The 13,261-nt window shown below is 43.0% G+C and overlaps 1 protein-coding gene across 1 annotated transcript in view; it reads right to left on the bottom strand.

Annotated features, from left to right (window-relative positions):
• Nucleotides 1–13,261, bottom strand: part of rgmd (RGM domain family, member D) — an 83,735-nt gene that overhangs the window by 26,930 nt on the left and 43,544 nt on the right. The window contains exon 3 of the mRNA XM_028816367.2: nucleotides 9,506–9,645. Coding sequence (XP_028672200.1) covers nucleotides 9,506–9,645 — 140 coding nt within the window. The remainder of the gene's footprint in view (nucleotides 1–9,505; nucleotides 9,646–13,261) is intronic.

The raw sequence follows: 13,261 nt of genomic DNA, 5'->3' as shown, positions 1-13,261 counted from the left end.
ATTAGCAAATGAATGGACTGAACTACTGTGGAGGTCAAACATTCGTCTACTCCCTTTATGGCTATCATTCCATTGGCTGGACTTGCTGAACAGAATTTCAGATTGAGAAAGGAAGGGATAAACCCTGGACAGGACACCAGGTCAAGTCAAACAAACCCTGGACAGGACACTAAATCATCTAGACAAGAAAAAAAAAACTCTGCATGCAAATGGGAGTTCAAAGCCAGAACAAATCCAGGGTGGTGTGCCACTGCAAGTCTTAACAAACCCTGGAATGGGACACTGATCCATCGAGAAAGGAATAAACTCATGATAGTAAGGAAGGTGAGAGGCCAGAACAAGTCCTTGATGGGATGCCAGTCCATCAAGTCAGGAGTAAAAACACTGAATGGGATGCAAGTTCACGTCAAACAAATCCTGGATGAGTATGGCAGGAACAACCCTTTGGTAGGATGCCAGTCCATTAGTGGGAACATACAATCACAGCTCACTAGCACAATGCATGTCTTTAGGATGTGGGAGGACATCTGGAGCATCTGTAAAAAATCCACATGGACAAGGACAGTATCTAGATTAAGGAATCTGGGGCTGTGAGGCAGACATGCCATGCACTGTGCCAGCCACATACAGACATGAATGCAGAATGTAAGAACAGCCAATACACGGATAGTCCAACATCGTAGTTTAAGTATTGGCCGTTGTATGCATTACCCATCCATCCATCCATCCATCCATCCATCCATCCATCCATCCATCCATCCATCCATCCATCCATCCATCCATCCATCCAACTATCATGTTCTGAGTCTTCTCTTTCCATTCCAGGACTGTGCGACTCTATACTAACAGTCAGGTTTTTCATCTTTATTCTCCAATTTATATACTGTGTGAATACTGAATGGTTAAACATCAGCCTTCCCTGACACCAATGAACACAAGACGGTAGCCGATCCTGGACTACACAACAGCTCAAGGCCAACTGTCCTGATGCACAGGAAGATGGAGTGCTACACTGTGATTGCCCAAGCCAGGGTTTAACATGACAGCACTAACCACTGTGCTGCACTACAGTATATGCATGGTGTTTACATGGGTGCACAGTGGTGCGGTTGGCAAAGCTGCCATCTCATCAATCGAGCATGCCCAGTCGTTGCTAGTGTGGAGGTCTTGTGTCGGTTTCACCTCACATATACAGGAGACTCTAAATAGACCGAGTGTACCTTAATGTCGAAAAGTGGACCGACCCAGTGACAGAGTGGTGCCGGGACCCATCAGGTCTGTGAGGACAGGCTGTGGCCCCACGTTGAATTAGGTAATGTCATGCTAAATATTATTTTCAGACCATGTATCACATTTCCTTGTCTGTTTCTTGATACTGGTTACATCCTGGCCTTGTACTACTGCTGCTGGGACAGACCTTTGGCCCCTCTTAAGCCATCCATTTTTTTTTTTAAACCTACTTACCCAGGTCACAATTGTGGGGAATTGTGGTGTGCCCACCACAGGCAGCCCAGCACAGCCATTCTCTCTACAATTTGCCAGTTTAAAAAATCAACAGTCACTTTGACTATTGTGAGCATGTGATTACATCAACTTTGCCCGGAATTAAACCATATTGTGCTGGCGGCTAACTTCGGCAGGCTGAAAATGCCAGAGCAAAAATAATTCACAAGGTGTGCATTAAAATTATATGTAATATGAATAAATAAGACAGCTGGGTGGCACTGTGGTTAGTGCCTCTGCATCATGGCTATGTAATTTTACAAATAAACACATAAAAATAACACAAAACTGCTTAATCAAATTCAGGTGTGGTTAAAGCGTAAACGAGCACAATCAGGTGCAATTCAGGACCACCTCAAGAGGGGCAACACATATCCAGTTTTTCCATCCACATTCCCAAAATATGCAAGGTGGTGGAGTTTACTGGAAATCTGAAATTAGCCTTTGTGAGAGGGAGTGTGTGTGTGTGTGTGTGTGTGTGCGTGTGTGTGTGTGTGTGTGTGTGTGTGCTTAAATAGCATATGTGATGGGCTGGTGCCCTGCCCAGGGTTGGCTTCCATCTACATTGTGCCTTATTCTGCCATGATAGGTGCTGCCCTGTATGCCTAAATTGGATTTTCATGAGCAGAGTAAATATGTTTAGTTGTATAGACATGCACATTGTTACCAGTGGGGAGCGCTCTTGAGTCAACCCCGCTTTTACAATGAGCCACAGATACCTCAGAGTCCAGTCATAAGGATTTTTATTTATAGACAGACGGTTTCCAGGGTGGTACAGGGCACAGCTTACATAAAGACAGAACAACAAACACCCACCATGTCTGGGCCTGCTGTATCTCCACAATACATGGAGTTTAGATCCTGGTCTACCTTTTCCTCCTCTCTCTCATCTCCGCAGTGGTACTGGTTAGTTTCTCTCCTTTTACTCCACTTCTCTGCCCATGCCAATTTTACCTCATGCCCATCTTTGAGTTTACCTGGCTGAGTGGAGGAGACTTGTTTTAAAGTGTAACCCTTGACTACTTCTGGGGTCATGGTCAATTGGTTGACCAATGGTTCCAGGTCATTCCTGACCCTTTAGGAAGTATGCCACCATCTACTTAATGGGCTAGGAACACTGATATTTGGCTGTAACCTGGGAATGGCTTCCTGCTGCTCCCTCGTGACCAGGAGGACTAATGCTGTCAGTGGTCTCCAGTTCTCCCTTGGCTACCTTTCAATTCCCAGGTTGCTCCTTTGTATTCTGTGCAGCCAGTGGTCTCAACAAGCTCCCAGATGGCACAAAATATAAATCAGAACCCTGCAGTGTGCCTCTGTGCCCAGTTGACCTTCATAACACAGAATGGACTGAGCAGCGGACTCAAATTCTAGGCACGCTCACTTTGTACATTTTGCCGTGTCCGTGTAGGTTTTTCTCTGGGTACTCTGTGTTTTCTTTCACACATCCCAAAACTGCATATGTGTTGTTAACTTTTAAGTCCAAATTGTCCCAGCAGAAGTGAGGATGAACGAGTAAGTTGGCGCACAGCGTGACTGACTGGCCAGATTCTTATCTCACCAGTACAGGCCCTGGTGCACTTTTGTGCTGTAATTGGATTAAATGGGTTTGAAAGTGGATGGACTGTAACTTGGCCTTCTGTGTGAGCGTGCATGCGACTGGTGTCCTGTCCATAAGCCGTCTCCCGCCCTGTGCCCAGTGCTGCTGGGATTGGCACCAGCACCCCACAACCCTGGATCAGATTAAGCAGGATGGCCGATTATATGTTAAATGCACAAATGAGCACGACCACCCAGTATCATTATTATAAACTTACATGAAAACACAGCCATTATGCCTTCAGCTAGTGATCAACTTGATTAACACGCAGCAGCAGAAACCTGTCGCCCATCTCATATCTTTTCACTTATGGAATTAATTTTTGATGCCCACCCCCAATGTTTTCCTAACATATACTAATGCCATCCTCAGTAACTCTTCTACATTAAGTTTGAGAAGCATACATTAGGCAGTACGATGGTACGGTGGGTGTGTCCCAGCAATTGCATGACTTGACCCCCCCTTCTTTGTGCCATTTACTCTCTTGTATTCTCTCTGTACCCCGTGGGTTTCAGTCAGCCCTCCATTCAAGTTGTCTCCCACAGTCCAAAGCTGCACATTTTACTTTGACAGAGACTTTCAATTAGCCTGTGAGCAAGTGTGCCCTGCAACAGGCTGGCATCCCATCTAACGGGGGGCTCATGTCTGGTAACCATCACTGCCAGTATAGGGTCCAGCTGTCTATAACTCCAAAACGGAGTAGGTGGGCTCGGGTGTGGATACACAGACACACTCAAATAGACCGACACAAATACTTAAGCTATGTTCTTCAAAACACTGGATCTTTAATGGCACTTTACTGGCTTGTGTGGCTCCTCAAAGATCCATTGCTTAACAGAGAACTATTGCATTCTGGGAAATATTCTTTGCATATTACATTTGGTTCTGTGAGTTTTGGAAAAGACCCTAATATGCGGACAAAACGGAAATCTTTAATGGCTAGTAGGCTCCCTAGCAGGATAAAACTAATCAAGAAAACCTGACGTTAGCCTGTGCTTGAAAATGTTCTTACAATCATGAAGATATTCGGTACTTCTCAAATCTGTTATCAGCTATTCATAGATTTTTATGGAAACCATTACCAGAACTAAATAAATGAAGGTGCTTTCTGGAACCTTCTTGTGGATGGTTCTTTTGGGAAGCAAAACTTCTTCCCATATGGCAACACTATGAAGAACCACTTTGCCACCTTAAGTTTTAAGACTGGGCCACACTTTTGAATGTACCACCGAGTTGAGAGATTTTATTTATGAAAAATTCATAACTGATCAATGTGCCAATTGAAAAAAAAAAAAAACACAACTACCAGTTTAGGTTTCACATAAACAATATTTTCAGAATACGGGAGGACTATTTTACAAACCGCTCCACGACACTCCACACTCGAGTCCCTTGCGTCGCTTACACTGCCAGCCTCCTAATCACCTCTGACCACACCGTACTGCTCACTTCTTCATAACCTTCAAACAATAATGAATATAGCCATGAGCTCCAGGCAGCAGATTGCTCATCAGAAGGATTTAAGCAATTAAAGACTTAAGTTTGAATCCTTCATTTGTGCAAATCTCCCACTCATTCTCATGAACATAAATTTAATGATAATTACCGCAGCCACCAGCTCAATGTGAACTATAATGGAATGAAACGCATGGATGTTACTGACAAATGGCTCTTCATTTGCACGGATTTATTTTAACATTAAAAATAATTAATACAGCTTTAATCTGAATGATTAGAGCACCATCCGCTACGGGGCAATTCCATTGTGTGGTAGGAATCTGTTGGAACACATCTTGGGAAACAAATTGGAGAAGTTAGCAGGAGGGTGGAGATCAGACAATGTCACTCCATAACTCCATGAGATCCGACTTCTGCCTCCTTCTGGTGGCGCATAATTGTGTGTTTTCATTTCATACGTATTAATACTATAATTCACTCTGTTTATTAATAAAACAATGACATTTACAGACAGCTACACCCCACCCCAAATTCCCCATCGTAATGTTCTCGAGCCTACAATTCGGCTGTCAGACTACTTGTACACGTTGGTTCTGCGACAGCACTGTGCTGGGTTGTGTGGTTCACTCTACGACGGGTTCTTTGCATGTGCCTTTGATTCTGTGAAGTTTGAAATGGTCCCCCCCTAAGCGGACAGAATGGAAATGGCAGATCACTGACCAATCCAGAGCATCTGAATGTAGCCTGTGTGACTGCAAGCCACAAGTGTCTTTTGAAGATGAGGAACCCACTGTTTCCAGCTATTTGTGGTTATTTAAGGAACCTGTTACAGATCTAAATTAATAAAGGTTCTATTCCTGGGGTTTTCATATGGATGGTTCTTTTAGGAACCAAAAATGGTTCCTCCATGGCATCGATCTGAAGAACCGCTTTGGCACTTTTCTTCTATTTAGGAGTGTGGGCCTCGCTCCATAGCAACATTGTGAATTTCCCCTTGGGATTAATAAAGTATCTATCTATCTATCTATCTATCTATCTATCTATCTATCTATCTATCTATCTATCTATCTATCTATCTATCTATCTATCTATCTATCTATCTATCTATCTATCTATCTATCTATCTATCTATCTATCTATCTATCACGTGATCCAGTGGCTGCTCAATACATAAACAGCCTTTGATTATTAAGGGGTAAAGCAGATCACAGCACTTTATAGGTTAATATTTCTAATGCCCTACATTCTAACTGCAGTGCTCTTTTATTATTTCTCTTCTGTTCCCATTAGAACTCCTCTACTTGCTACTTTAAAGAATGCAAAGCTTAAGTGATGGATTGTGTAGTCATCTATAGCATTGAGACACATAACTATCACAGTCACCTCATATTGAGACTGAGACCACTGTAATGCTGCCCATATAATAAAGTGCACACCTACATTAGTGTTTTCTGCCCAGTACAGACCCTGCTTTGACATACTGCACACCCAACCTTCGTAGATGTAGGGGTTTTTCTATTTTATTTCTTTATGAAAGGTGTTTAGGGAATTGTTCTTGTCTTTATAGAATGTCTAAGAATGGCGGCTGTCAAATAAAGCCCATTGAGGCAATTGATAGAAGAAGGTCTCTATAGAAATACTGTACATTTTTTTTTTGTTTTTGTATATTACTATTGGGGCGGCACGGTGGCGCAGTGGGTAGCGCTGCTGCCTCACAGTTGGGAGATCTGGGGACCCGGGTTCGCTTCCCGGGTCCTCCCTGCGTGGAGTTTGCATGTTCTCCCCGTGTCTGCGTGGGTTTCCTCCGGGCACTCCGGTTTCCTCCCACAGTCCAAAGACATGCAGGTTAGGTGGATTGGCGATTCTAAATTGGCCCTAGTGTGTGCTTGGTGTGTGGGTGTGTTTGTGTGTGTCCTGCGGTGGGTTGGCACCCTGCCCGGGATTTGGTTCCTGCCTTGTGCCCTGTGTTGGCTGGGATTGGCTCCAGCAGACCCCCGTGACCCTGTGTTCGGATTCAGCGGGTTGGAAAATGGTTGGATGGATATTACTATTGTCTATTTTTTGGATGTGAAGCACTTTGAGCTGAATTCTCATTGTCTGAAAATGCTGTATAAATAAATGTCGCGACTGTTACTGGGATTTAGCGCACACTCTCTGGCACCAAAATGGATTTTGATGTTACATAACGTCTTGGAGGACAAGGCATTTTCATTTCTAGTGTCTTTTTCTCTCTATGGACTATACGAAAAATAATCGAGAAGGTTCGGGGGTCATCCTGAATAGCGACACAAGTCTGGTGACGCGGGCATGCAGGACCCCAGTGCGCTGAGGTTTGTGCAAGAGCGCATTCGGAGTGTCGAGTTCGAGTGGTAAATACATTATTTTATAAAGAGACAGATTTCAGAAACAGCGAGGGATCTGATTCTTTCAAGACTGAGGCTGCGTGTTGGGGTTTCAGAAAAACTAGCGGGAGGCCACGCGCCAGTAACCCGAGTGAAATGCGCCCGGCGCCCCGGTGTCGTTTATCTGTGAGCTGCTGCGATCCTTCTTTTAAGTTATGGATCGCCGCTAAAATTACGATCGGGCATTGGTGGGTGTGTTAATAACAGCTGCTGTATAAACTCAAGCATTGTGAGAAATGTTTATTGTTCTAAGATTTTAATTCTGGTGGGTTCGTTTCTGCTTGTGTATCCAGCACCTGGCTATATCTTACATTCTTGTGCGTTCAAGTTGTATAAAGATACCCATCAACGTGCGCCCAACTACTCTTCGTTGTAATTTTGATCACCATTTTATTATTAACCCCGTTATATTCTTAATAATAATGATTCTGTAAAGGCAGTTTGGTGGGTTGAGTGGTTCCACCGTTTCTCGACAGAGTACCGATTGATTCTGTAAAACGATCTTTGCGTATAAAATGGGTTCTTTGGCTTTTGAAAGGGTTATTATCCCTAATACGTGGCCAAAACAGACATCTTTAATACCTTACATAATATAACAGATGAAGAAAACCTGAACCCAGCCTGTGTTACTGCATGCAGGGAGATTACTTTTAAAACCAGAGAGTCGTCGGTATTTCACAAATCAGTTATCATCTGTTCATGATATTTATGGAACGCGTTCCAAAGCTAAATAAATAAAGGTCCTTGCTAAGCCTTCTTGTGGATTACTCTTTTGGGAACTACACAGCGTCTCCCAAAGAATAACTTTGACGCCTTAATGTTTAAGAGTGCCATCTTGACTACTTTTCTTGATTATTTCGTGATTTGGCGACTTGTCACGGCTTGGCACCAGCGGTTTCTGCCTAGAGAAGTTCCATTCTTCCGCACCTCTAACGAAAAAATGGATGCGTGACACGTTCTACTCGCGCTTTAATAAAAACTTCTAACTTCTATCTCGTTGCAGATCTCCATCTGCATATCCTTAGCAGCGCGTCCGCGGCGCTCAAGTCGCCCCCATAAAACATCTCGAGACTGAACTGGAAATTAGCCACAGAAATCGATAATAACCGGGAAAGCTGTAAAGCTAACGAGAATTGAACAGACACTTATTAAAAAGCACACAATGGTTTGACTTTAGTGAGCTGTCGGTATCTGTCGAAAACGTGTAAAAACACATCCATCACACCCTTTCAGCCAACCTCTCCGTATAAAAGTCTGGCTAGAATAATAAATGCTAACTTTACTCATTCCATCCGTTTATTTCCTAAACTGTATTAAGCGGTTCAGGACTCAGTGATTATTAAGGGCAGCTGTGCGCGCAAGCATGAAACCAACCCTGGTCGGGGCGCCAGCGCAACTCGTTTTTCAAGAAAATTCGTAAATGTATCCATTTTATTAATTTAAGATGAATTGGTATTAACTTCATTTACAATTAACATAACTACTGTAAATATGCAACCCAAAACGTGCACACAGATTTACAGTGGAAAACTTTACTGAAGCCCCAAATGTCTCAATTCAGTATAAATTATCCTTTTTTTCCCCTTAATTGCTGACAGGTGTCAAATTAAAAAAAAAAATTGTATAATTCATATGATAGATAGATAGATAGATAGATAGATAGATAGATAGATAGATAGATAGATAGATAGATAGATAGATGTGTTCCACATGTAATGGTAACATAAAACTGGCAGCGCTGGCGTAGACGATAACCCTCATGAGAGAGCAAGACCTCGCTGAACAGACCCCAAAAGCATGTGTGACTTTCTGCTAAAGTGAACACTCCACATTTACCGTCCTACAGTCCACCGATCGAGCCCGACATTCGACGTGCTTTCGCGCTAGCTGCCTACGGATAACGGGAACCTTCTGCACCAGTGCAGCTGCCGCGATGGTCACGCAGGAGAGCAACATCGATCTACGGATTGAATCCCTAAATGCATCCCTGAAGAATAGCGTATCTGCATCATAAAAGAACAAATCATACTGGCCAGTTTTTCTTTTTGTCGACTTCATAAAGTTGCCCGGGCAATTCCACATGAAAAACGTCTTAGCCCCAGGAAGCGCTCACCCGCGGCGAAAGAAAAAGAACAAAAAGCAGAGTTTGTCGAAAGAAAGAAAGTAATTTCAATACATGCGAATGGATGTGGGGGCTGCAAACAAAAACACCTCCCACACTTGAATGTGCAGCACCGTTACTCAGAAGTGAAAACAACTTCTAAAGTTCTCGATGGACTTCCCAGCACCAGATCGCGTGGAGTCTCCGCCATCCCCAGATTCCTCGAGGCTTTCCCCACACTCTAAAAGTTTCAACCGACTCATTTTTGATCGCACATCAAGTGGGCTGCATTTACAGGACCTCGATAATGCGATTTAGGGCTTGAGCTTTTCTCGTCCGCCCCTAGCGCCCCTCATTCGAGCCCCTTTTCAAAATAGCTGCAATAAATAAAATCGGCGTGCAGAAACAGAAAAGTATTCAGAAATGCGAAGCTTGACTACATACCTGATCTTGGCCACAAGGAGACGAGGAGCATGATGAAAGCGAAAGACGTCCAAAGCTGCTGCTTAGCCAGGGGTTGAAATCCTCCTTTCCCCATGCCAATCCATCCAGTTGGAATGGAGATCTGGGAGTGCTCCGGGACTCTGTGGTTGAAGCAAATTAAATAAGAATTTACATCCCTGCGAGAACTGTCATTCAAACTTGCTCATGAACGCAACTTAACAGTTCGAGGGGCGGGGACAGGATTTTTGACTGGCAGTCACCACCGCCAAGCAGCGCGTGCTTAGTGCCTGCGAACTTTAAAAGCCTTTTTCGAGCAATAAGAACGAGCACCAATCGAAAGAGAGGGAGGGGCCAGTATTAGTCACAGGGTGCGTTGCGCCGTGATAAAAAAAAAAAGTTCGGTAATTGTATAGATCTTAAAGCGAAAGCCAGGCTTTGACAAGCAATCGTTCAAATCGAAACGTTCTCAGTTTCCCAAGTTTCACATACTAAACTGGCAACGTACATTACACCCTAGTGAGTGTAATAGCACTTTATAATGTCTCAATATCTAAATGACACAAATATTCCCAAGATTACCTCTGCAGTATTTTCATTACCCCAACTCTAAAAATAACATTTTTATTTTAAAAGCTGCTTTGTTATGTCAACAGCTAGTAGCGGTCCATTGATTTATTGTAGACACTGCTTCTTCCATGTAATAACAACATAAAACTGGACTATATTCTGGTAGTAAATGGCACAAATTAAGACCCAAAGACACTGCAGATCGCAAAAGGGCGCCCGCCGATTTAAAGAACATGGAGCTGACCTGTGCAGAACCCCAGGCAAATACTAGGAGAGCATATACAGTATATAGTAAGTATTTAAAGAGACAAAAAACTGGTGGGGGCCAAGAAGTGTGGCAGCAGAAGCGTTCACCATTACATATTAACAGGGGCCGTAGCGGCTGTACACTCAAAAAAGATTCTTCTTCTTCTCCTTCTTCTTCTTCTTCTTCTTTGATACAACATTTCATGAGCTTCTGTAAAAAGCTAAATTTTCCCCTTGGGACAAACAGAGTACAGTGTGGCGTTATGTGTTCTTCTGTGTCTACCAGATCTTTTCTTTGGGTTCTTCTGTTTTTCCCCTTACGTTCTAAAATGCGTGCATTAAGGTAAACAGTAGCTTTAAATTAGCCTGACAAGAGCAACTGTGGAGGTGTGTGTGAGTGAGTGCACCGTGTGATGGACTGGCCCTTCATGTTCTGGCGATAGTCTTTGACCCACCACATATCTGAAGAGGAAAAGATAAATTATTAAAATTAGATTATTAAAGGTTGGTTTCCTGTTCTAAGTTTGTTGTTGCCAAGACAGGATCTGACTAATCATGACCTTGTAATGAACAAATCAGTTTTAGAAATTGTATGTATACATATGCATCTTTATATACTGTATGTATATATGTAGAGAGAGAGAGAGGAGTTGGGGCACAGCATCTTGCCGCACCCACCACATCACAAGCCACCCGGATTGGAACCTGAGTGCAGACGTGCAATGGGTGACACCTCAGCACCCCACTGGAATGGTGTCAGGTTTTTTTACAATGGCTGGAGTGCAAATCCTTCCACCAACCCCAATGTTTTCCCTGGAAGTTGAAGGTCCTGCTTGCAGGGCTGGATGCAGGCTAACATCATACCCAGGACGAAGCAGTAGGCATATATAAATATATAACATCATATACAGTATATAATGTGTGACCACTAGGGGGTTCACAGAGACCCATACTCCAGGGATAACTGCACCAACTCAGTCTGGGGTTCAAGTAAACTATTTTTATTAATCAAAATACTGTCTTACATGCTTCTTCCTTTACATAATTCTCCTTCCTTCTCTTTTTCTTCATCCACTTCTTCAAGGCAAGCTTTGTACACATCCTTCCAAACCGCCATTAAACAGGGGCATCTCTCCCACCTGTAGCCTCTGGAGGCACCCAGAGACCCCAAACATCAGCTCTGTGGGTGCCCAAACTGGACCAATGCTAGAGGAGCACTGCCACCTGTCATAGTCAGGGAGGCGCTGTCCTCGCCAGGTAGTTTCTTTTGTCCATCCATTATATCTTCCCTCCAACTGGGAGATTTAATTTGATCCATCCAGGCTGTGGTGTGCATCCATCCACTCCATCCTTATATAATGGCTCCCTGGAGGTGTGTGTGAGTGAGTGTACCCTGTGATGGACTGGCCCTTGATGTTACAGTGATAGCCTCTTGGGTAAGGTGCCACTCTTCATCCAAGTTGGGATGCCAGTCCATCCATTATGTCTTTCATAATTTACATATACTGTATGTAAAGTTAATATATACTGTACATATGCATGACATTTATGTATATGTATATATGCATGTAAAAGTATTAACAGTACTATTATAAATCCAACTTAGCATGATCTGATGCTTTCGATACATATTATTAAGAAGATGTCTCCACTTACATGAAAAAATACGATTATCACTGTAAACTAATACTGATTTTCTTCATTTTGTGTGATGGACTGTTACCTTGTCCAGGGTTTTGTCCTACCTTGTACCCTGTACTTATTGGGATAGTCTCATCTTTCCAGTGACCCTGTTCAGGATGAAGTAGGTTTCGAAAATGGATGGATGGGTGTCCTCTACTCCTACCTAGGTATTCAGTACAAGCCAATTCCCTGTCTTTGTTTGGAATGTGCAGATCCCAGAAAAACACAGACAGGGAGGAATATGCAAACTCCACAGGGACAGTGATGGTGACCATTGAGGTGTGAGGCCGCAGCACCAACAACTGTGTCGCCATGCCACCTCAGCTCTATTTGTTAATACTATTCTCTCTATTATATAAAAAAAATCCTGCGACGAGACAAGACTTTTTTGAAGAGATTTTTTTCAAGTCCTGTGAGACTTTGACCATGAGATATTTTCAAGTCCTGCGCTTCTGTCAACCATATTCAACCATGCCCATGGTTCTCTCACCTCTCATTCATGTTGATGCTTTTGACAGACACAGTTCCAGCACTCTCAGCTCTTATACATTTTAACATTTTCCTCAATTTAAGTTCCCAATTAAAGAAGACGTATTATGTTCAAATCATATTGAAGAATTTCATCACAAAGGGTTATCAACAGAAAAAATGAGTATGCAGGCAATCCTAGCACAGAGAAACGATGAAGTCAAAAGAATTAACGCCAAATATGACGATTGGTTACACAGCAAATTGCTTAAATGCGTATCAATAGACCCTGCTGAAACAGTTGGTGGTGATGGTGCGAAAGATGAAAACACCAATTTACAATATCCCAATGAATATCTACAACCGTTAACACCATCTGGTCTTCCACCACACAAATTACTGTACAAAGAAGGATGTATCCAAGAAAGGTAATGTAGCACATCTTCAGGGGATAACATTAGACATCAAAAGAGATCTTGATATGCCACTCGTATTAAAACGTTAACAGTTTCCTGTTATCCCCTGCGGTGGGCTGGTGCCCTGCCCAGAGTTTGTTTCCTGCCTTGTGCCCTGTGTTGGCTGGGATTGGCTCCAGCAGACCCCCGTGACCCTGTAGTTAGGATATAGCGGGTTGGATAGTGGATGGATGGATGAACAGTTTCCCATTAGAATAGCTTTTGCAAAGACTATTAACAAATCTCAGAGCCAATCATTCGAAAAAGTTGTTTTATTTAATAGAGATAAAGAAACGAAATTCAATCACGGGCAGTTATACGTTGCATTGTCACGATG

The sequence above is a fragment of the Erpetoichthys calabaricus genome, chromosome 12, assembly GCF_900747795.2.
Source record: "Erpetoichthys calabaricus chromosome 12, fErpCal1.3, whole genome shotgun sequence".
NCBI classification, from domain to species: Eukaryota; Metazoa; Chordata; class Cladistia; order Polypteriformes; family Polypteridae; genus Erpetoichthys; species Erpetoichthys calabaricus.
This window is presented reverse-complemented; position numbering and strand designations above follow the sequence as displayed.